The following is a 24,649-nucleotide window of genomic DNA, read 5'->3' on the forward strand; positions in this document are numbered from 1 at the left end:
CTATGTTATTTCATGTTAGCCTGAGCATTGCTTTGCTATATATTTCAAATAAATGTATTTTATCGTTTACTATCACATATATTCAGTAAATATCATGTTGTTGTTCAGCTAAAATCATATTTTTTATGTTTCCTTTCTTACTTTATGAACAAGCACAGCTTTTGTATTCATACATCAACTTCACACACATGGGTCAGAAATGACCCACCTGCATTCACTGTGACATTTGGTAGGAACCTTTTGAATTTTAGCCTGTTTGCAATTAGGAATGTATTTGGTGCAGACAACTGCTCACCTGACACATTTTTCTACTCAACACCTTTGAACATCTGATAAGTAAGTAAGTTATTTTACAATTGTTCTACCTAAGAAAATATTTGATGCCTTGTGAAAGGGTTGGCATAATTTAGTGCATCACTTGTCAGAAAGGGAAATATTTGCAATACTATTAGCTAACTGTTGACATATTCTTGTTAGCTAAACTAATCTTATAGCTGGGTCACCAACATAAAACTCAAGATAGGAATTTAGATTGATGTGCATTTTACAGTATTGTACGTTTGATTTGCTTTATCCAGAGTATGGCTAAAATATTTACAGCTGAGATGGTTCTAAGGATGCTGGATGAAGAACCAGATGAGGAGGCGATTGGAATTGATTCAGAGTCTGAAATATCTGAGGATGATGACCCGGACTATGTGCCCCAGGATCAAGCTGAAGATGTGGGTGTGTCTTCAAATCCAGCTCTCCTAGATGAAGAAGACATAGACATAGGTGACTCATCTGATGATGAATCCTCAGAAGAGGAAGCACAGACCCAGTCCAATAGACTGAGTAAAAAGGGGTCTTACTGGAATGAGAATCCCCCCACTTCCAGCAGAACAAGAAGCCATAACATTCTGAGGCTCAGACGTTGCCCAGGACCTTTCACGGAAAGATGCATGGGATATGTTCATCAATGACAACATCATTGAGGAGGTTCTAAAATGCACCAACTTAGAGGGACAAAGAGCAGCCGCAGCTAAAGGGAAAACGTGGAAAAGTGTCAAGAAAGAGGAATTAATTCCTTCTGAGCACAATGCATGATGACAAAGCAGTGGATGACAGTCAGAAGAAGAAACCAGAAGTGATACTGTACTACAACAGAACAAAAGGAGGAGTGGACACAACAGATCAGATGGTTGGCACCTACACATGCAAGCGGAGAACACGGAGGTGGCCCATGGTGCTCTGGTACAATATGCTGGATATTGCCACTCTCAATGCTTACACCAACTTCACTGCAGAACACCCTGGTTACATGGGTGGTGTCACCAATGCACGCCGACTATTCATCAAGAAGCTGGGCAAAGAGCTGGTCATGCCACATATAAAGAGCCGCATGGAGGGCGCACCCACACTCCAAAAGCATATCATAGAGGCAATGGGAAGATGCGGGATAGAAAAACAAACCATAGTCACCACCCAACCAGAAGAGGACATAAGACAGAAGGGCACGGCGAAGAGGAAGAGATGTGCGATCTGCCCATCTGCCAAAGACAGAAAAGTCAAAAGCTGGTGTTCGCAGTGCAAGAAGCCTGTGTGCAAGGAGCACAAACGCACAGTGGTAATGTGTGCTACATGTGAGGAATCTGATAACTAACTAATAAAGAATAAAAGAATCATAAGAACTGAATTGACAATTTTATTTTACGTTGGTCTAATTCACAAGTTTATTTTTGTTACTGCCAGATGTTTGCCAAAATGACAAATAAACAGGTTTCAAATAATAAATGTATGATTGTTTGGCCTGAATCACATCTAAAATAAGTATTTGAAGTAAAACATTATTGTAATATGCCTTCATCCATTTTTAAATCGCACTTGGATAATGGGTCATTTTTGACCCATGTGTGTAAACTTGATGTAGTATTACAAAAAATACTTTTGTTCATAAGGTAAGGTAGGAAAAATATAAATAATGATTTGTGGTAATCAAAAACAAGATTTTTAAAGAATACTTGAATTATTAAATTATAAAATACATTGATTTCAAAAGATACAGCAAAGAAACACTCAGGCAGCATGAAATAACATGGGAAATTGGTGCGGGTCATTTTTGACCCATGTTGTGCATTAAAAGGGGTGTGCATATGTTATGCATCAAAGGGTTAAGGAACTCCGGGCGGGTCTCATCTCCGCCCGGGGCCTTGCCACCGAGGAGCTTTTTAACTACCTCAGCAACCTCAGCCCCAGAAATAGGAGAGCCCACCACAGACTCCCCAGGCACTGTTTCCTCATAGGAAGACGTGTTGGTGGGATTGATGAGGTCTTCGAAGTATTCCCTCCACCGATGCACAACATCCGCAGTCGAGGTCAGCAGAACACCATCCTCGCCATACACGGTGTTGATAGTGCACTGCTTCCCCTTCCTGAGGCGGCGGGTGGTGGTCCAGAATTTCTTCGAAGCCGTCCGGAAGTGGTTTTCCATGGCTTCCCCGAACTCCTCCCATGTCCGAGTTTTTGCCTCTGCGACCGCTGAAGCCGCACACCGCTTGGCCTGTCGGTACCTGTCCGCTGCCTCAGGAGTCCTATGAGCCAAAAGAACCCGATAGGACTCCTTCTTCAGCTTGACGGCATCCCTCACCGCCGGTGTCCACCAACGGGTTCTAGGATTACCGCCACGACAAGCACCAACTACCTTGCGGCCACAGCTCCAATCAGCCGCTTCGACAATAGAGGCGCGGAACATGGTCCATTCGGACTCAATGTCCAGCACCTCCCTCGTGACATGTTCAAAGTTCTTCCGGAGGTGGGAATTGAAACTCTCTCTGACAGGAGACTCTGCCAGACGTTCCCAGCAAACCCTCACAATGCGTTTGGGCCTGCCAGGTCTGTCCGGCATCCTCCCCAACCATCGCAGCCAACTCACCACCAGGTGGTGATCGGTAGAAAGCTCTGCCCCTCTCTTCACCCGAGTGTCCAAAACATGAGGCCGCAAATCCGATGACACAACTACAAAGTCGATCATGGAACTGCGGCCTAGGGTGTCCTGGTGCCAAGTGCACATATGGACACCCTTATGTTTGAACATGGTGTTCGTTATGGACAATCTGTGACGGGCACAAAAGTCCAATAACAAAACACAGCTCGGGTTCAGATCGGGGCAGCCATTCTTCCCAATCACGCCTCTCCAGGTTTCACTGTCGCTGCCAACATGAGCATTGAAGTCCCCCAGTAGAACGAGGGAATCACCCGGGCAGGCACTCTCAAGTACTCCCTCGAGTGAATCCAAAAAGGGTGGGTACTCTGAGCTGCGGTTTGGCGCGTAAGCGCAAACCACAGTCAGGACCCATCCCCCACCCGAAGGCGGAGGGAAGCTACCCTCTCGTCCACCGGGTTGAACTCCAATGTGCAGGCTCTGAGCCGGGGGGTAAACAAGAATTACCACCCCAGCCCGTCGCCTCTCACTCCCGGCAACGCCAGAGTGGAAAAGAGTCCAGCCCTTGCTGTGCGTCGAAGTGAGTCCGACTATATCTAGCCGGAACTTCCCCACCTCACGCACTAGCTCAGGCTCCTTCCCCCCCAGCGAGGTGACGTTCCACGTCCCAAGAGCTACAATAGCTTCTGTAGCCGAGGATCGGACCGCCAAGTGCCCTGCCTTCGGCTTCCGCCCAGCTCACATCGCACCCGACCTCTATGACCCCTGCTATGGGTGGTGAGCCCATTGGAGGGGGGACCCACGTTGCCTCTTCGGGCTGTGCCCGGCCGGGCCCCATGGGGACAGGCCCGGCCACCAGGCGCTCGCCATCGTGCCCCACCTCCGTGCCTGGCTCCAGAGGGGGCCCCCGGTGACCCGCGTCCGGGCGAGAGAAATCTGGGTCCTTGGTTTTTATTTTTCATGGAGGTCTTCGAGCTGCTCTTTGTCTGATCCCTCACCTAGGACCAGTTTGTCTTGGGAGACCCTACCAGGGGGCATAAAGCCCCCGGACAACATAGCTCCTAGGATCATTGGGACACGCAAACTCCTCTACCACGTTAAGGTGGCAGCTCAGAGAGGAACAGTGATATTATATCGAGTAAGTGGATTTTTTTTTTATCCTTTTGCCTTTATTTTTCGCCGTGTTTTTTGCATCTTTGAAAATATGTCGATCAAGGAGCTGGTCTGCAGTAAAGGAGCAACGTTCATGTATTTTAGATATTCAGTGTTTTATTGTTCATAGTTAATATTGTAAATCCTACATTCTTTTTAAGTAAAAAAAAAACAAAAAAAACATCTCAAAAACGGAATGAACATTAGTTATTTTATCAAATTATATGACAGTCAGAATATACAGTACATGAAAATATAGAATGTGGGATTTACAATATAATCTATGAACAATAAAACACTGGATATTGAGAATATGCGTTGTGCTCCTGCAGAAAAGATGTCAAGCAAGAAGGTGTCTTGCTTGACATCTTTTACAATCGAGCAAGAGCAACAAATATGCAACAAACACAGGGAAACAAACGCAAAGAGTTAAAAACATACACATATTGAATATAAAATCACTGTTCTGCAGGCCTCTGTCTGACACTCACTATCAGCCTTTTTTTCCTCTGTAAACAAGCCCCGTCCACTCTGCCCTACTCTGTTCTGCCTCGTCTGCATGAAGCAGAGCTTCATATGTCACTCAAAAGTTCAGATTCTAACCATTAGAATTATTTCTATAGTTTGAAAATATCCAGCGGGCCGCATTGAATTGTTAACTATGTTGTATTATGCCAAGGTTGCTGTTTATGCTGTTTTGCAAGACCTGTGTCACGTGACTTCAAACTTGACACCTCATTAGCTGGGTTTGGTCACACCTGGGTGAAGTCTTGTCTGTGTTTTGTCTGGTTTCAGGTTGTCTTGTCACTTCCTGTTTTATTTTGAAAAGCTAACTCTCCCTCTCGTTTCAGATCAGTTGCCCTTCCTCGTGTGTCATCGTTTGTCTTCATTGATTTCACCTGTTCCCCCATGCTTAAATGTCTCGCCCTCTGTCTGTCCTGTGCCAGGGTGATTTGTATCTTCTTGTGCATACCTCCAGCGTTTCTTTGCCACAGTCTTGTCCACAGCCATAGCCATGTTTGGTGTTACCTTTTGCCATCCATTTTCTACTAAATGGATGGATGGATGGAGTCTTGCATTTTGAAGCAGCAAATTTTTTTACACTGAATTTTTGTACAGTTAATTTTAGAACACTGAATTAATTTTCAATGAAATTGTCAGCATAATTTGATGGAAAATAATTCAGTTCGCAAAATTCAAATGCAAAAAAATCAGTTACATAAATTCAGTGTCCAAAAAAAAAGCTTTGTAATACAGACACAAATTAACCTCCATTCTAGCATCTAGTGTCATGGTGAAGTATTGCAAATAAGCCCCAATGCATATGGACGTCGATCGAGTCTTGCTATGTCATCAACCCTTGCCGTTTGCCAGCAGTGAATAAGGCAGATACGACAAATATTTGTTTACTTTCAAGATGCAGTCACACGCGAACATTTTTATGTATTTTTCGTCTGTCTTCATTAAAAAGAACAACGTTTTAAAAGATAAGGTTTTTGGTGAAATATGCAACTGCTGCCGCATCAGCTTGCGGTATGTAAAATATGTTCCATTGTGTATTTTTGTTTAAAGCCAGTATTTATGTACAGTAGCAAAGGTTTGAAGTCTCACTGAACCACCAGTGTCATTGTTATGAAAAACAATATCTACGCTCATTCCTAACATTTGTACGCTTCTCTGTGTTTCTGGTCTGTGAGCTCATTTCGCTTCGAGGGAGGTACTTCGTCCTTCCTCCCCACCTGACGGATTATTGCTTGTGTTCTGATATTTGGCTTCTTCTCGAAAGTGGAAAGCAGTGGTGGTCAACCCAGCCAAGATAGATGGCTGTTATACAGCAAAGCATGCAAACTATCTGAGTACAAAAGAGGCTTAAATCTTCCTGCAAAAAGCAGATATGAGCAAAAAAATCAAACTATGCAATGCAAAAAAAACCTATACTTTATCAAAAACAGATTTGTCGGGAGTTTTCAAGCATTATATGTCGGTAATGTTCCCAGACATATCGAACTACTGTGCTCCAGACAAATTCTACACGACAAAACAGATCAAGACTCCCCTGGATAAATATATATAGTTTTTGCTCCGGTCAGGTTGCATTTTATGATTTAACTTTGCGTCTACTGCCATGTTTGTTGCTGTTGCATGCGCTTGTTTACGAGTCACGTTTTTTTAAATAACTATCGATGTCACCATTGTGTATGTCCTGAGAGCTTCATTTATGTTTGTTGCCTTTGGTAAAAACTTAATTAATTTAGGTTTTGCTCACATTTGCTTTCTTTTATTTAGACTCGCCGAGTTGGTGCTTTTTGTATACACCGCAGTGACGTGCGGTGAAGTTCATGACTGGTGAGGCACTGACTTCATCACAGTCAGATTTACAAACGTATGAACCCTAAAGAGTATCTTATTCACCATTTGATTGGCAGCAGTTAACGGGTTATGTTTAAAAGCTCATATCAGCATTCTTCCCTGCTTGGCACTCAGCATCAAGGGTTGGAATTGGGGGTTAAATCACCAACAATTATTCCCACTGCTCCCCTCACATCCCAGGGGGTGAGCAAGGGGATGGGTCAAATGCAGAGGACAAATTTCACCACACCTAGTGTGTGTGTGACAATCATTGGTACTTTAACTTAACTTTAACTTTACACATACAAACTGTAGCACACAAAAAAGCACATTTAATTAAAAAAACCGTTATTATGGTCTTACCTTTACTTATAAGTGCGGGAACAGTGGTGTTCATGTTGGAGGAGTTGTGAATAAATGAAATATGAAATCCGTGTTGCAGTCTGCAGATGTATCTAATGTTGTGTCCCTGCAGTCGTTCACGCTCCTCCGGCGCGAGCATTGTTGTTTTTGCACTTTTTGGCTTCTTGTTAAGTGACTTTTTTTGGGTGGATTCGGTCTTGCACGTGGAGGGTTTGGGTGTGGGCTTTGGTTGGTGTGGCGCTCTCGTCGGAGGGTGCAGTCTGCGGCGGAGGTGCAATAACCGGCACCAGGAGGTGGGATTACGCGAGCCTCAGCCAGTGCGTCTTCGCAGCAGTTTTATGATTGCTCAGCACAAGAAATACGTTACACACATACAGTTGTTGACAAAATACACTGTACAATATATACCTCAGCTAACTAAACTATGGAAATGTATAATATAATTCATATAGCAATACGGTCTCACTGCACAGCAGGCCAGCAGTTAGCCGAGTCCGCAATCCATGGTGAGGCACAATTGAGTGACGTGCCTCAACTGGCTGCTGATCACCGCACCGTCTCTTCTTAGTATTTGAACGGCAAATGTGAAAATTCAGCGATTTTGAATAAAAATAATCGAAAACTGGTGAAGTTAAACGGAAAATAACTTTATAGTATAATCACTGGATACATATAACAATTTAATTTTTTTTTTTTCTTTTTACATTTTTTTTATTTCCATGATGGCAGGCCCTGCCTCACCTGCTTCCAGTGACAACACGTCACTGATACAACAAGTTGGTGTATTTCATAAACACGTGTTAGCACGTGTTTAAGAAATACAAATAATATCAAGATAATACTTAAATAAATAAACGTTAAAAGTACAGCACAGGCCAAAAGTTTGGACACACCTTCTCATTCACAACACAACTGATGGTCCCAACCCCATTGATAAAGCAATACATTCCACTAATCAACCCTGATAAGGCACACACACAGTGACTACCTCTTGAAGCTCATCAAGAGAATGCCAAGAGTGTGCAAAGCAGTAATCAGAGCAAAGGGTGGCTATTTTGAAGAAACTAGAATATAAAACATGTTTTCAGTTATTTCACCTTTCAAGTACATAACTCCACATGTGTTCATTCATAGTGTTGATGCCTTCAGTGACAATCTACAATGTAAATAGTAATGAAAATAAAGAAAAAACATTGAATGAGAAGGTGTGTCCAAACGTTTGGCCTGTACTGTATATCAAACAAACTTTTAACAAAGTGATCACAGCAAACTCATTCATTCTTTGACTCTGCTCCCTTGGACTGGAGTGTGAGCTGCATGCTTTTCTCTTCGCCGTTTCGTAAAATCTTGCGCTCTTCTGCCCTTTTTGATTACCTCTCGAGGAACTCTGAAGAAATGTTTATTCTTTTCGTGATTTCAACGATTCGTACAGCCGAAAAGAACACATGCATAGGGGATTTTTTAGTCGAGAAAGGCAAAATGGCACCTAGTACCCATTGAGAACAGAGCTGACGTGACGTGACAGGACGTGACGACAGTAAAATCAAAGCAATACAGTACCTCATGGTTGACATGAACGTGCAAAACCAAGTAGAGAAGGCAAAAACATGGGCGGAGGAGGGCTATTCAAATTGAGCCTAAGTGGGTTTTTGAACGTGGCCGCACTTCCTTTTGTGGCCATTTTCTGCTGTCACTGGGTTCTAACCCAAGCACCAACCATTCCCAAAACTAATAACTAATATATTTGGTGCCTGATAGTGGGTAAAGCTAGGACACTTGACACAATGAGGAACCAGTATATGATATGGGGGAGTTACCAGACAATTTATATCGAGCTTGCGTCATTCTTGCATTTCCATTGGTAGTGACATCACAGATATTAAAACAAGGATACATTGCAAGTACGACATGAAAAGACAGATATGGCAGGAAAGACATTGCTGTCTGTTCGTAGCACCCTTAAATACTGGATTCACTTTTGACCATATGTGTGTCCACAGTCGTCTTGGCTCTGAGTGGTGTTTGTTACTTGGCTATGTCTTTGCCCTATGTGCAGCTTGAGCTATTTGCACTATTCTTGGTCAACATAGTTAAATAGAAATTAATTCTATCCGTGCCATTGACATAGAACACAGACAGGAGGATTAGCAAAGTGTAAGCTATTACATTAATTTCTTACCAGTGGCAATGAGTGTGGAGCCAGGGTACCACCCAGTTCGCCCCGCCCAGGTTCCTTGACCATTAAGCATTTTGAGCTTTTCAAACATCCCCTCACTTCCTTCTGTTCCTATTTGCGTCTTGTCACTGGCCAAGTTCCTTAGCACTCGGTTTATAGAGGAAACCTGATAAGGAAAGAACAACCACAATTTTGCTGCATATTAATACATCAAATGGAATTTACATTACATCAAAATGTTAGTAATTTTGCACTAGTAATAAGAGGTGTTCGTTTCTACAATGCTGGTAAGTAAAAGTTTATATATTCGTAGTATTTACAGATGCGGATTTAAGGAGCTTTATTTGTCATACTCATACACATTTGCACATATACAGTATGAAATTTGGTGCAAGTATTACAAGAGGCAGTAATAAATAGGCAATTTGGGGGCAGAAAAAAAACCGAGGGGGACTATGGAACCCGGTTAGTGTTCAGCAGTCTGACAGCTTCAGGTAAGAAGCTGTCTCTGGTGATTTTATTCCTTATAATCCGCAGCCGCTTGCCTGTGGAGAGAGGTTAAAAGTGCTTGTGGGCCTCACGCTACATGTCTACTCTGCAATCCAGGAGTCACCAAATGTTTTGACACAGTGGCCACATTGAGTAGAAGAATATACATATATATATATATATATATATATATATATATATATATATATCATATCATCAGGATGATTGAGGGAACCCCTCATGAAACAGGCCTGTAGAGATGAAGTAGTCTTGTGATCTTTTTTCCCACACATACATATATTGCGCTCTACTACGGTATCGAGCACTATTTTTTGGATAACCTTATTAAGACATATATATATATATGTATATGTTGTTGTTGTCTTGTCCTCCTCTTGTCCCCACAATTTTTTTAATGCTTTTTTCTAGTAAATCAATGCGATCCAAGGTCAGTCGAGTCTATTGGGTCGCTCTATTCTGCCTATAAAGCCCTTAAAAAAACATTAAAAACCTCCATCAAGGTTGTATATACATGCTGTAAATATATGTAATGTAGTAAGAGACACATTCATAATAACATGTCATACTTGCATTAAATTAAAAAACACATCACGTTTGCTTTTCCTTTGACAACATCACTGATTACTACTCACTCCAGACTTCCTTACAGCCTACAAACATAATAAAACATCACTGACTGTACAATGTCAACTGGGATTTTAGGATGTTCATATAATCCCGTTCAGATGAAGAATGACTCCTAATCCTCGCCAAGAAAAAAGCGGTGGAACCAAGCGTTTTTTTGTGTCTTTCTCGCCATTTTCGGGTCTAAATTGGCTGTCAAAGTGTACCAACGTGTTGCATTACGTCCTCATCTTTCCACCATCAAGGTGAGAGGCATTATTTATGATCTAGAATAAACTTTCACGAGCTCACGGCAAGAAAGCAGCTTACCAGCCGATGATGTCAACATAGCAGCATAAGCTAGTTACCTCTCTGTGATCACGGCGCCACTATAGTTAGTCTGTCTGTGTTAGCGCTTATAATAACAATGTCACTAATACTTGGTTACTATTCAAGCCACAAAATATAAATGGAGTATTGTTTCTGGTTTTTGGATGTTTGTTTCCGAGGCCTTTATGGGCGGAATACAAAACCTCTTGGCTCCATTGTAAGCATACTTTTATTTATGCTTATTTACCAATTAGAATGCACTTAAAAAAACAACATCCGTATTCTTGTCTCCCGTAATGATTGTGAACCATAGGCACAATTCCCCAAAAAGTACTGTTCCCCTTTAAAGTGTTGCTGTTGAACATGACTGCATCATTAGTTGTAAACGATTAGATAATACAGTTCACTTGAAAAAAAAATTGCAATTACTTTTTTCATTTTTTATTTGATAATTGTATACACTGGATTATTACCTGCCAGCAGTATGTAGTTATTTCATGTTTCATGTCTTTCAAATTCATTTAAAACTGTTCACTACTGTTATGCTTTCTTTTAAGGTCAACAATCCGGGTTATGAGCCTTCCCACCTCTCGTTGGCATAGTAAATTCTCACAGTGAACACCGTAAGATTCGTTGAAACATCTGGTCTAATTTACTATAATTAGATTATAGCAATGGATTTACATAACTTTGTTTTTTCAATTATGGAAAGGAAAAAAGTGAGTTTGAAGGACAGAGCTGAGAATAGGTGGATGATATTAATGGAATTTAAGAAATACATCATCAATAAAATGACCAAACATGTAGCTAGCTTGGTGTAGTAGTTTGGAGCATAGCAAAATTAAACTGCACCATACTGAAGCAGAATGAGTTGATAACGCCAGCCAAAAAACATTAAAATAACATCCAAACAGCGGACATTTATCCATGAAAATGTGGAGTAGCAGCTAAAAGCAGATACCATAATACTTTTTCCACCCTCCAAGGTAAATACTGTACATTATTATTACATTACTTTATACAGCTACTGTAGTGGTTTGTACTACATTCTATCGTATTGTTTTCAATACAATATTTGTATGTAAAAGTCTGCTCTACTTTTTTAAAAGGCATGTTGCATGTTAAATTTGTGCTGTATTGGGGGATTAAGCCCCAATAAATTGATTTCAATTAATTTCATTTGGCGACACTATACTCACCAAACTTTTAAAGCTGAGGTACACTGTGGTTATGTTGTACCGTTACACCCCTAATATTCAGTATCCTGGTATGAGTTTTCTTTTTTTGGCACTGTACGTCAGATTTAAAAGACTGCCACAGTGTAATGATCCACACAAATGTATGCCACAACATGTTTATATTTTAAGGCATTGTAATGCACAGGAAATGTATGTAAAATATATTTTCACTTTCTACTGTAATTATTGACAAAGGTTTTACATTGGACTTTTGTTTTGTTTTTAATCAAGATGCAAAAATGAAAGCTTACACTGGGAATATTGTCATTAGTGCAGGCTCCCTCCGCCAACAGCCTGTCTCTGATCTCCCAGGCGAAGATCGATGGACACTCTCTCTTGTACAGAGCGATTTTGCTTACAACTTCTGGAGTGGCAACCCGAGGTTTACTTCCTCCGATTGCCCGAGGACGAATCGAACCTGTCTCGTAATACCTGCCTAAAATCTTACTCACACAGCCATTGGACACCTGAAAACAATAGAAATACAAACTTAAAAATTAAAAATGTAAGTTTGATTTTTTTTTTAAACTATGAATCCAATTTGACTCTGACAGTGGTTAAAGTGTCTGCATGTCGCTTGGTAGGTAATATAATGTGGACAGTAGAGCAATTCAATAAAAACAGAGCAAATACTGTAAGTTTTCTATGCAAGCTGTGACCCAAAATAAAATGTTTATTTAGCAGATTGTGCTTTCATGGCTGTTAGTGCTGTACCAGGCTGTACCTGTAGAATTCTGGATATATCACATGGTCGAGCTCCACTGTGAGCCAGTTCTACTATCTTCTGCCTGGTGGAATCAGGCAATGGTCTCCCATTCACAAACACACCTCCAAGCTGGTTTACCCCACTGTGACCTACACTCACAAAACAAAAAAATAAGCTGTTAACGAGCAAATACAAATATTAGAATTACTGAATTATACAGGAGCAAAAGCTGGATGAAAGTATGAACTGTTAAATAAAGCACTCACACTAAAACAAATTAACAAAATGTGAAACGTTTTTAAATCTAAAAAATATATGTTTATAAAAAAGAAAAGTTAGATTTAAATTTTTTTTGGTCAAAAAACAAAGTTATGAAATAATACAGACATTTACAAAATGGGAGACACCTGTACAAAGCTCCAATCTGACAAAAAGAGGCAGTTATTGCCTTTGACTTGAACTAACCAATGAACATGCCAATTACAATCATGCCTCTATACATCATATATGTTTAAAGTGTTCTCATCCAACCTGATGGAGCTTGAGAGGTGCTGCAAGAAGAATGGACGAAACTGCCCAAAGATAAGTGTGCCAAGCGTGTGGCATTGTATTCAAAAATACTTGAGGCTGTAATTGCTACCAATGGTGCATCAACAAAATGTTGAGCAAAGGCTGTGAATACTCGTGAATTTTTATTTTTTTAATTATTTTTTTTCAAACTGTCATTGTGGGGTATTGTCTGTAGGATTTTGAAGACAAAAATGACTTAATTCCATTTTGGAATAAGGCTATTACATTAAAACATGTGGAAAAAAGTGAAACGTTGTGAATACTGTAAATCTATATTTCAACCATTGGAAAAAAGAAAGTGAGTGTGAAGGACGCTGCTGCGTTTGATATCCTTTGAATAAAATAAACAAATCATAAAACAATGACCAAGCACTGCTATTGAAGCATATATCGTTTATCCATTAAAAATATGGATAAGCTGCTGATGGTGTGTTTGACAGAGAAGTCGCTTGAAGAATATATCGTAGAAGTTCGCTTTCTATATACTGTGTAATGTAAATGTTGTACATTATTTTTACATTACTTCGTAAAACTACTTTGGTTGTTTGCAGTACACTCTATTGTATTGTTTTCCATACAATATTTTTTTATCATGAAGCTCTTTTTATTTTATTTTAAAGTGTGTTACATTGCATTTGTTTTGGGAGCCCAGCACAGATTACATTTATTTCAATTCATTTAAATGGGGAAGACTAATTTGCGATACAAGTATTTTGAGTTATGAGCTGCGTCACAGAACAAATTAAACTCTTAAGCCAAAGTACCAGTGCATATTTTATATTTACATAGGCTTGATTGTATTTTGTCAAACTACAATAGTAACTCTAACCTTTTTCTACGTTGTAAAAAGACATAAAACCCTTGCCTTTCCACACCCAGGCCAGTATTGTTGACTTTATTAAGTGAATTTACAACCTATTTTTTTGTCTGCTGCTCTGCAACACACATGTGACACAGGGCAGGTTAAGAAGGGATTTGCCATGCAATTGTCTATTGTCTGTTAATGGCTCAATGGAGGGAAACATATTGCAGATTTACAGAGCTCCACAGGCCATTAATTAATATGTCACACAATCAACCAGAACACACAACAACATACACACTCAGTCATCTCAATCATGTATTTAAAGGTACAGTTAACTGTGTCCAACAGATCACAATTTGAATACACCAGCTGAACATTGCCCATTCCTCTAAAACAGTGTTGTCCAAACTTTCAATCAGTCTCTGAATTTGATACTTTTGCAGGTAATAGGTTCCGATCTAATCCTGTCAATACTACCGGGTAGAGATTCATGAAAAACCATACGGTACCATATTTGGATACCTTTGTTGCTCATGGCGTAATGTCCGGTTGCAGACTCAGCACCGGCTCAGGCACTTGGCAGGCAAACAAGCACTTGGACTCGTCGGACTGCCTTTGTTTAATCTTGCAATTTCCTACGGCAACTAAGCAAGTATTCCTGATTGAAAGCGCTTGAAAGTATAGTAAGGCTTCGCTGTTCAAAATGCGCAATTTAACATTTTCAAGATCCACTTTAAAATTAAATTTAAAAAAATCTGTGATTACTGTTGCATGATCGCACCAAACGTCAGCAGCTAAGAGGAGCTTTTGTAACTTGTAACCAGTGTTGGGACTAACGCGTTACTACATGATGCGTTACTGCGTTATTTTACGTTATTTTTTATGTAGTATCGGATAGAAACAGAAGATCTGAGTGTTTTATTGCTGCGCTGCAGTGACATGCTTCTGATTTTTCCTCTGCGCTCTCTGTGTGTGTGTGTCTGGGTGTGGGAAGGGGAAGGAGGGGAGTGGGTTACGCAATACAACGTAAACCGTTGGCCAACCAAAAAGTAACCGCAGAACACTAGTGTTCTGCGGTTACTTTTTGGTTGGCCAAGCGGACGTGACGACAGGCTGTCCTCACTCAGATCCGCACGGACCTGGAGGGGGCGTGCCTTAAGTCCGGCTGGAAATCGGGAGAAATTTGGGAGAATGGTTGTCCCGGGGAGAGGCACTGAAATTCAGAAGGGTTGGCAAGTATGAGATATTCTCACTTCTTTTCTTTTGTCGAGCACAAAGAAAAGAACATTTTAGTTAAATATAAGTTGTGTCTTGGATCAAAGATCCCGTCTACTGCCCAAAACAACAATTCAAATCTGCCTGGTTAGGCTTTGTGTATGTCACGTGTGCCTTCCTTAGGTGAAGCCAGCTTTACAGCTATGTTGTTATTATGCTGTTTGTTACTTATGTATGTTATGTTGCAGCTATTTAAAATAGTTGTGTCAATTTGTTCTGGCCTGAATTAAATTGGCCCTTTGAAACATATCTTTGTCTTTGTGTGTTGTATGTAGACCACATTACTTAGCAGAGTTCAGTGATGCAAATGCATGTCAAGTTGATCAACAGATTGTTTTATTCTCCAGTGCAATAACAGTACTGAAATGAAGGCTAAAAGGGCATTAATGGGAGCTTTAAAAAAAAAAGTAGAAGAAGTAACTAAATAGTTACTTTTCACAGTAACGCATTACTTTTTGGTGTAAGTAACTGAGTTAGTAACTGAGTTGCTTTTGAAATAAAGTAACTAGTAACTGTAACTAGTTACTGGTTTTCAGTAACTAACCCAACACTGCTAGTAACCTCTTTTGAAAAGGTTTTATTATAATGGATGTACAAAATAATTAGGGATGTCAAAATTAATTTGTTAATTCATGTGATTAATCACAAAAATATATTGCATTCATTATGTACATATGCATATTAATCATCCAATGTATTTATTTTATTTATTTCGTACATGCGCCTTTACTTTAACCGCGGATGGTTACCTGAAAGGCGGCAGGTGTTGTTATACAGTCGGTGAGCAAGGTCAATGCATACGTCATTGCAAAGATGAGTAAAGAGACTGACTGGTGCACTCTGTGACAAATTTCACTTCAAAATAAACCCTGTTGTGACTTTAGATAAAACTGTTAAATAAGTGACGTACATTTACGTAAAATATTCTTCAAATTGTCTGTATATGACATTGTGACAATAAAATTGCATTTGGGTCTAGATATTGCGGTCTTTTTCAAAGTTACTATAAGTGACACAAGAACGTAATTTACTGTGATTAATCACGATTATCACAACTTAAAAGTTTGATCAATCTAATTAAACAAACAGAAAGAAAAATAATATTTTGCTAGCATTGTGTTGGATTCAACACAATTCTAGCAAGATATTATTTTTGAATTATTTTCAATTTTGAATTGAATTGTCACCTCAAGAATCGGAATCAAAATGAATCGTGACTTGTACAAACCCCGTTTCCATATGAGTTGGGAAATTGTGTTAGATGTAAATATAAACGGAATACAATGATTTTCAAATCCTTTTCAACCCATATTCAATTGAATGCACTAAAACAACAAGATATTTGATGTTCAAACTCAGAAACTTTATTTTTTATTTTTGGCAAATAATAATTAACTTAGAATTTCATGGCTGCAACACGTGCCAAAGTAGTTTGGAAAGGGCATGTTTACCATTGTGTTACATGGCCTTTCCTTTTAACAGGACTCAGTAAATGTTTGGGAACTGAGGAGACACATTTTTTAAGCTTCTCAGGTGGAATTCTTTCCCATTCTTGCTTGATGTACAGCTTAAGTTGTTCAACAGTCCGGGTGTCTCCGTTGTGGTATTTTAGGCTTCATAATGCGCCACACATTTTCAATGGGAGACAGGTCTGGACTACAGGCAGGCCAGTCTAGTACCCGCACTCTTTTACTATGAAGCCACGTTGATGTAACACATGGCTTGGCATAATCTTGCTGAAATAAGCAGGGACGTCTATGGTAACGTTGCTTGGATGGCAACATATGTTGCTCCAAAACCTGTATGTACCTTTCAGCATTAATGGCGCCTTCACAGATATGTAAGTTACCCATGTCTTGGGCACTAATACACCCCCATACCATCTCAGATGCTGGCTTTTCAACTTTGCGCCTATAACATGGTGGTTCTTTTCCTCTTTGGTCCGGAGGACACGACGTTCACAGTTTCCAAAAACAATTTGAAATGTGGACTTGTCAGACCACAGAACACTTTTCCACTTTGTATCAGTCCATCTTAGATGAGCTCAGGCCCAGCGAAGCCGACGGCGTTTCTGGGTGTTGTTGATAAAACGGTTTTCGCCTTGCATAGGAGAGTTTTAACTTGCACTTGCAGATGTAGCGACCAACTGTAGTTACTGACAGTGGGTTTCTGAAGTGTTCCTGAGCCCATGTGGTGATATCCTTTACACACTGATGTCTTGTTGATGCAGTACAGCCTGAGGGATCAAAGGTCACGGGCTTAGCTGCTTACGTGCAGTGATTTCTCCAGATTCTCTGAACCCTTTGATGATATTACGGACCATAGATGGTGAAATCCCTAAATTGATTGCAATAGCTGGTTGAGAAATGTTGTTCTTAAACTGTTCAACAATTTGCTCACGCATTTGTTGACAAAGTGGTGACCCCCCCCCCCCCCCATCCTTGTTTGTGAATGACTGAGCATTTCATGGAATCTACTTTTATACCCAATCATGGCACCCACCTGTTCCCAATTTCCCTGTTCACCTGTGGGATGTTCCAAATAAGTGTTTGATGAGCATTCCTCAACTTTATCAGTATTTATTGCCACCTTTCCCAACTTCTTTGTCACGTGTTGCTGGCATCAAATTCTAAAGTTAATGATTATTTGAAAAAAAAAAAAAAAAGTTTATCAGTTTGAACATCAAATATGTTGTCTTTGTAGCATATTCTACTGAATATGGGATGAAAATGATTTGCAAATCATTGTATTCCGTTTATATTTACATCTAACACAATTTCCCAACTCATATGGAAACGGGATTTGTAGATATGCCATATACGTGCTAGCAATTAGCATTAGCGATTTTACATGACAATTTCAACAACTCCAAATTTTGTAATCAAAGTACAACTGAGATGCATGTTAAAATCCAAATAGCTACTGTGTAATAAGTACAATATTTACAGTACAAAAAACCTGTAGGACTCAACAAAAGACAAGATTGGCACATTAAACTTAAAAGCAAAGACTACTTACTGACTAAGACAACACACCATAGACCAGAGGTGTATATAGAGCAGAGGTGTGGACTCGAGTCACATGACTTGGACTCGAGTCAGACTCGAGTCATGAATTTGATGACTTTAGACTCGACTTGACAAAATGTAAAAAGACTTGCAACTCGACTTAGATTTTAACATCAATGACTTGTGACTTCACTTGGACTTGAGCCTTTTGAATTGACATGACTTGACATGACTTGCTACTTTCCCCCAAACCCAAAGATGAAAAAGTTATTCGGAAGCGCTCCGTATTTTTCATTGTGTACTTGTCTATCAGCGTTGCGTGTGTCAGCTGGTGTGGTCTCAGTACAACAGCCAATCAAATTAGATCTACTTTGTTTTCATCTCACAGCATTCATCCAATCAAATTGCAGGACAACCAACGAAGAAGACATGTCCAAACCACACACCAGTGAACAAAAAATGATACCTAAAATAATTTCGTTTGGGTATAAAAATTACGAGGTGGTCAACACAAAACGGTTTGCAGTATGCAACACATGCGGTTCGAAAATTACTGATGGAGAGGCAACAACTTCCAACTTCGTCCGGCATTTGAAGTTGCACAAAGAACGGTAAGTTTTGAATGTAAGATAACGTTTATTGGCTAAGTAACGTGACTTTTATTTGCTGTGTAGTTAAATCAGTGAGGCTGTAAACTCACTGCTAACGTTATAACGTTATTGCAAACACGGGAATCTGTTGCAGTTCACTACCTTATTCATACTTTTTGTTCAGTGATTTTTTTTAAGCAGGGTTACGTTAGTCAATATATCACACGTAACGTTAGACGGCGGTCAGCAGCACCGCATATTTTAACCACCTAAAAAAAGACAAAAATAGTAAAATAAAGGTCAGTTAAAATGTATACTATATTATGAATATGTGTACCGTTTTAGCTAGCTTTCTGACATACTGTTGGTTGTTTACCTCAGTGGTCCCCAACCACCGGGCCGCGGCCCGGTACTGGTCCGTGGATCGTTTGGTATCGGGCCGCACAAGAAATATATATATATATATATATTTTTCTTTTTTTAATTAAATCAACATAAAAAACACAAGATACACTTACAAGTAGTGCACCAACCCAAAACAACTCTCTCCCCCCTTTTGTTCTGGGCGTTGAACATGAAGACTCTTCCTTCACTGTTCCGAGTGGCCATGAGAGTCTTGGCAGTGCCTGCCTCCAGTGCTCCAGTGGAGCGAGTTTTCAGCCATGGTGGCATCATACTACGCCCCCATCGTGCACAAATGACTGACAGACTCTTGGCTAATTTGGTCTTTTGCAAATGCAATGCAGCATAGGGCCCTGACATATAAAAAGTACAACTTTTTTGTTATGTTCACGTATATGTCATGTTTTTTCAATGTTAACACTTTTGTACAAACAAGTACATTTGCACTTTATTTTTCAATGTGTTTGTTCTGTAAAGGAATGAGTTAATGTTTAAAATGACTGGTTAATAGTGCTATTATAAAGTGCAATGTCAGCACAATTTTCTTTCCTGCAATTTAAAATGCACTTGTTTTAATAAATAAATACAGCGTTTGAAAAGCATACACAATCTGTGTTAATATATTAGTCTGTGGTTAAAAGGACTTGAAAGGACTCGAAACTCAAAATGCAGGACTTAGGACTTGACTTGAGACTTTCCAGTCTTGACTTTGGACTTGACTCGGGGCTTGCCTGTCTTGACTCGGGACTTGACTCGGACTTGAGGGCAAAGACTTGAGACTTACTTGTGACTTGCAAAACAATGACTTGGTCCCACCTCTGATATAGAGAGTATGGACAACACAGTTTTAGATGATCTCTGTTGGTTCAAAGCCCTCACGTGACTACATGGTACCATGCTGGGTACCAACTTTGAGCTGGCGACAGTTGGAGCTATGCGTGCACTGCTTTTCCTCATTTGACTTCTCTTTAAATTAAATAGTTTTTTTGCCGCATAAACACGCTCTGTTGTGCAGCATGGGGCTGTTTCACTCACAAAAACTGCGAGAAGCATGTTACGTCTGCGGGGACGCATAGCTGCGCTGGTAGCGTTCCTTCCAATACAGACGACAAGCCGGTGCGGCGTGCAGGTAAGATGAAGTATATTTAATGATTTTTAGGACAGGATCAAAAAATACAAAACTGAAAACGCTAGCAAGCGTGGAGCTAAACAAAACATAAAATGTCACCAAAGGGTGATAAGCAAGGAATGCTAGCGTGCACAAACTTACTACAACGAGGAGAAAACCAGGGGAACATAAATGTTGCATAAAGCAAACATTGACCCAGCAACTACTGCTGGGTTACAGGAAACTATAAAGGGGAGTGATTAACCAAAACACCTGGTGGGAACACTAATTGCAAAACTAAGACAGGTGAGGAGAATCAGTGCCCATGGAAACCAACAGTAAACAGGGAAAGAGTGTGCACCCAGGAAACAGACTAAAACAGAAACATAACCAACATAAATCATGCCATGATCCGGGTAACGGATCATGACATAACCCCCCCCTTAAGGGACGGATCCAAGACGTCCCAAACTAGAAACCCCTCCCCTATAAAAAAACCCCAGAAAGTCAAAAGTCACGGGAGGGTGGAGGGAGGACTTGGTGGTGGGCCACCAGGCCATGTGTCCCCGAAGCCACCGGGGACAAGTCAGGTGGTGGCGGCGGGTAGACTGTCGCCGCAATCGTCGAGGCGGGCGACCTCGGAATGGCCATGTCTGTGGCCTTCGAGGAGGCGGACGAGACTGGCGCCAGAACCTCAGCAGTCTTTGAGTCCTGTACCCAAGTTTGGGGCGTCGCTGCTGTTGGCGCCAAAGGCGTGCATGAAAAGTCCAGAAACGACGAGGTGGGTGGTGCCGTGGTGCGGCCCGCCGGACAAGAGGAGGTGGGCGGCGCCGAGGTGCGGCCCGCCGGACACGAGGAGGTGGGCGGCGCCGTGCTGCGGCCCGCCGGACACGAGGAGGTGGGTACGTCGTAGGCGAGGCAGGCGTGGAAGCCCCGGGAGGCGTGGTAGGCGAGGCAGGCTTGGAAACAGGAAGCGTCGTCGCCGTGGAAACAGGAAGCGTCGTGGAAACAGGAAGCGTCGTCGCCGTGGAAACAGGAAGCGTCGTCGCCGTGGAAGGAGGAGCGTCATCGCTGTGGAAGCAGGAGGCGTCGTCGCCGTGGAAGCAGGAGGCGTCGTCGCTGTGGAAGCAGGAGGCAGCGTCGCCGTGGAAGCAGGAGGCAGCGTCGCCGTGGAAGCAGGAGGCAACGTCGCCGTGGAAGCAGGAGGCAGCGTTGCCGGCGTGGGCAGAGCAGGCGGCTCGTCTGTTGGCGTGGGCGGAGCAGGCGGCTCGTCTGTCGGCATGGGCGGAGCCAGAGGCGGAGCAGGCGGCTCGTCTGTCGGTGTGGACGGAGCCAAGGGCGAATCAGGCAACGGAGTATCTGCGGATGGTGGATGTCTCAGCTGGACTGCTGGGTTGGCCGTAGGGGGAATCATCACCTGCAGCGCGGTGAGTATACTTCCCAGCTGTCTCTCCAAAGCATCAAGGCGGGCGTCTTGGCGTTCCGCCATGGCGTTGACGCAAGCCCCAAGAACGCCAAACTGTTTCTCCTGTTGTCCAAGTTGTTTGGCCTGTTGGTGCAATGCCCTTTTTACTTGGTCGGTCTCTGCGGGGTCTCGTGTGCTTTGCAGCGATGGAGCAGGAGGTGGAGAGGATGGCGTTTGCAGGACCACCAGAGTTGATGGTGGCGTCAGAGTGGCAGGCGTCCGGGCTGTCGGCGTGGGAGGAGCCAGAGGAGTGGGCGGCTCAGACGTGACAGGCGGGGCCAGAGCGGTAGGTGGCTGCAGGACGGAACAGGACTGCTCCTCCCTCTCCAGTTCCTTCAGCACCTCTTGGTACCAGTTGTCCACCCACTCTGCGCTGTACTTCTCTGGCGGGTCCAACTTGCTTTGTGGCACTGGAGCAGGAAGTAGGGCCGAAGCAGACAGTGCCCCCGCTGGAGGAGAGGCAGGCAGCAACCTCAGTGGAATGAGGTCTGCTTGCCCCGCTGACACGCTACCAGCACTGCCCCCCCCCCCTCAGGAAGCAGGTTCCATATGCTAGATGGAGCTGGTGGGGGGAGCACTTGTGAGAGTTCGGCGGGAGCAGAGGGCACGGGCGGGTGGGCTCTAGGAAGCCTGGAAGCTGGCCTTGTGCGTGTGCGCCGCTGGCGCCTTTCTGGACAGTTGCCAGCAGGTGGTGTCTGAGGGGAGGAGAAGCCGCACGGGAAGAGCCTGGCAGACAATGTTGAGGGCAAAGTGTCCGTCTGGTACCCCTTCTGCGCCTGCTCTGAGCTGGCCCGCTGCCCGAGCCTTCGCGTACCGGGTGGGGTGGACGACGTCCGGGTGGCTTGAGAGTGGGGGAGGAAACGGGTCTCTGCTTCCGTCAACTTAGCCATTAGCTGCCCCCATGCTACCATAGCGTCGGCCGGAAGCTCTTCTTCGGACAGCTCGGCTTCGTCCTCGTATTCCCACGGCTGGGTGTCCGCTTGGAGTTCCCGGAGGATATCTTGTTTGTCCATGTTGGACAGGAACACTTCGTCTGGCTGGGTCAATCTGTTACGTCTGCGGGGACGCATAGCTGCGCTGGTAGCGTTCCTTCCAATACAGACGACAAGCAGGTGCCGCGTGCAGGTAAGATGAAGTATATTTAATGATTTTTAGGACATGATCAAAAAATACAAACCTGAAAACGCTAGCAAGCGTGGAGCTAAACAAAACATAAAATGTCACCAAGGGTGATAAACAAGGAATGCTAGCGTGAACAAACTTACTACAACGAGGAGAAAACCAGGGGAACGTAAATGTTGCATAAAGCAAACATTGACCCAGCAACTACTGCTGGGTGACAGGAAACTATAAAGGGGAGTGATCAACCAAAACACCTGGTGGGAACACTAATTGCAAAACTAAGACAGGTGAGGAGAATCAGTGCCCATGGAAACCAACAGTAAACAGGGAAAGAGTGTGCACCCAGGAAACAGACTAAAACAGAAACATAACCAACATAAATCATGCCATGATCCGGGTAACGGATCATGACAAAGCATTTGCATCACTTTCCCCACAACCCAGAAAAGAGAAAAGTATGGGAAGTGAAGTTTCATAGGTTCATATGTAAATGAATTAAAATGTTCATATACATGTATTTGATTCCACAAATCTGGTTCATCTATAAATTGTTTTTTTAACTTTTTTTTTTAAGTTGTCTGACAGTCCCAAAAGTCTCCCATTATTTCAAATTGATCAATATGTTTTCAGATACTGAATGTATAGTTGTTTTGAAACTCTCATAAAGCCCTTCACTGTCAACATTTGGTCGTTTTAAGTACATATACATGCAAATTAGATAGCAGTACAGAAGGAACACTGTTACAATTATTATTGTTGTTGTGCGAGCCTGAGTCATAACAATTTAGTGGAATATTTTCTCTCAAAACATATATAATATCCCCCTGGACCAGATATGTTCTAAAGATATGTTTACGATACATGTATCACAAAAACATGCATACACTGTTGACATACTATATTTTGTTTGTTTTTAATTATGATTGTACATGGTAAAAATAAAAACCTTATATACATAAAAAAAAATTAAAAAAAATTAATTAATAAAAAAAAAATATATATATATATATATATATATATATATATATACCAGTTTTAGATTATTTTTATTCAAAATCGCTGAATTTTCACATTTGCCGTTCAAATACTGAGAAAAGACGGTGCGGTGAACAGCAGCCAGTTGAGGCACGTCACTCAGTTGTGCTCAACATGGATTGCGGACTCGGCTAACTGCTGGCCTGCTGTGCAGTGAGACCGTATTGCTATATGAATTATACATCATACATTTCCATAATTTAGTTAGCTGAGGTATATAATGTACAGTGTATTTTGTCAACAACTGTATGTGTGTAACGTATTTCTTGTGCTGAGCAATCATAAAACTGCTGCGAAGACGCACTGTGTGAGGCTCGCGTAATCCCGCCTTCTGGTGCCGGTTAATGCACCTCCGCCGCAGACTGCACCCCCCGACGGGAGCGCCACACCAACCAAAGCCCACACCCAAACCCTCCACGTGCAAGACCGAATCCACCCAAAAAAAGTCACTTAACAAGAAGCCAAAAAGTGCAAAAACAACAATGCTCGCGCCGGAGGAGCCGTGAACGACTGCAGGGACACAACATTAGGTACACCTGCAGACTGCAGCACGGATTTCATATTTCATTCATTCACAACTCCTCCAACACGAACACCACTGTTCCCGCACTTATAAGTAAAGGTAACACCATAATAACGTTTTTTTAATTAAATGTGCTTTTTGTGTGCTACAGTTTGTATGTGTAAAGTTAAAGTTAAGTTAAAGTACCAATGATTGTCACACACACTAGGTGTGGTGAAATTTGTCCTCTGCATTTGACCCATCCCCTTGCTCACCCCCTGGGATGTGAGGGGAGCAGTGGGCAGCAGCGGCGCGGCGCCCGGCAATAATTGTTGGTGATTTAACCCCCAATTCCAACCCTTGATGCTGAGTGCCAAGCAGGAAAGAATGCTGGTATGAGCTTTTAAACATAACCCGTTA

General features: G+C 42.0%; 1 protein-coding gene across 1 annotated transcript in view; it reads right to left on the bottom strand.

Moving 5' to 3' along the window:
- The window catches only part of LOC133612100 (paired box protein Pax-6-like), a 74,958-nt gene that overhangs the window by 30,327 nt on the left and 19,982 nt on the right, over positions 1–24,649 (bottom strand). The window contains exons 3-5 of the mRNA XM_061969268.1: positions 12,366–12,496; positions 11,893–12,108; positions 8,964–9,126 (exon numbers count right to left, since the gene is read on the bottom strand). Coding sequence (XP_061825252.1) covers positions 8,964–9,126; positions 11,893–12,108; positions 12,366–12,496 — 510 coding nt within the window. The remainder of the gene's footprint in view (positions 1–8,963; positions 9,127–11,892; positions 12,109–12,365; positions 12,497–24,649) is intronic.

Source organism: Nerophis lumbriciformis, linkage group LG10, assembly GCF_033978685.3.
Source record: "Nerophis lumbriciformis linkage group LG10, RoL_Nlum_v2.1, whole genome shotgun sequence".
Lineage (NCBI taxonomy): Eukaryota > Metazoa > Chordata > Actinopteri > Syngnathiformes > Syngnathidae > Nerophis > Nerophis lumbriciformis.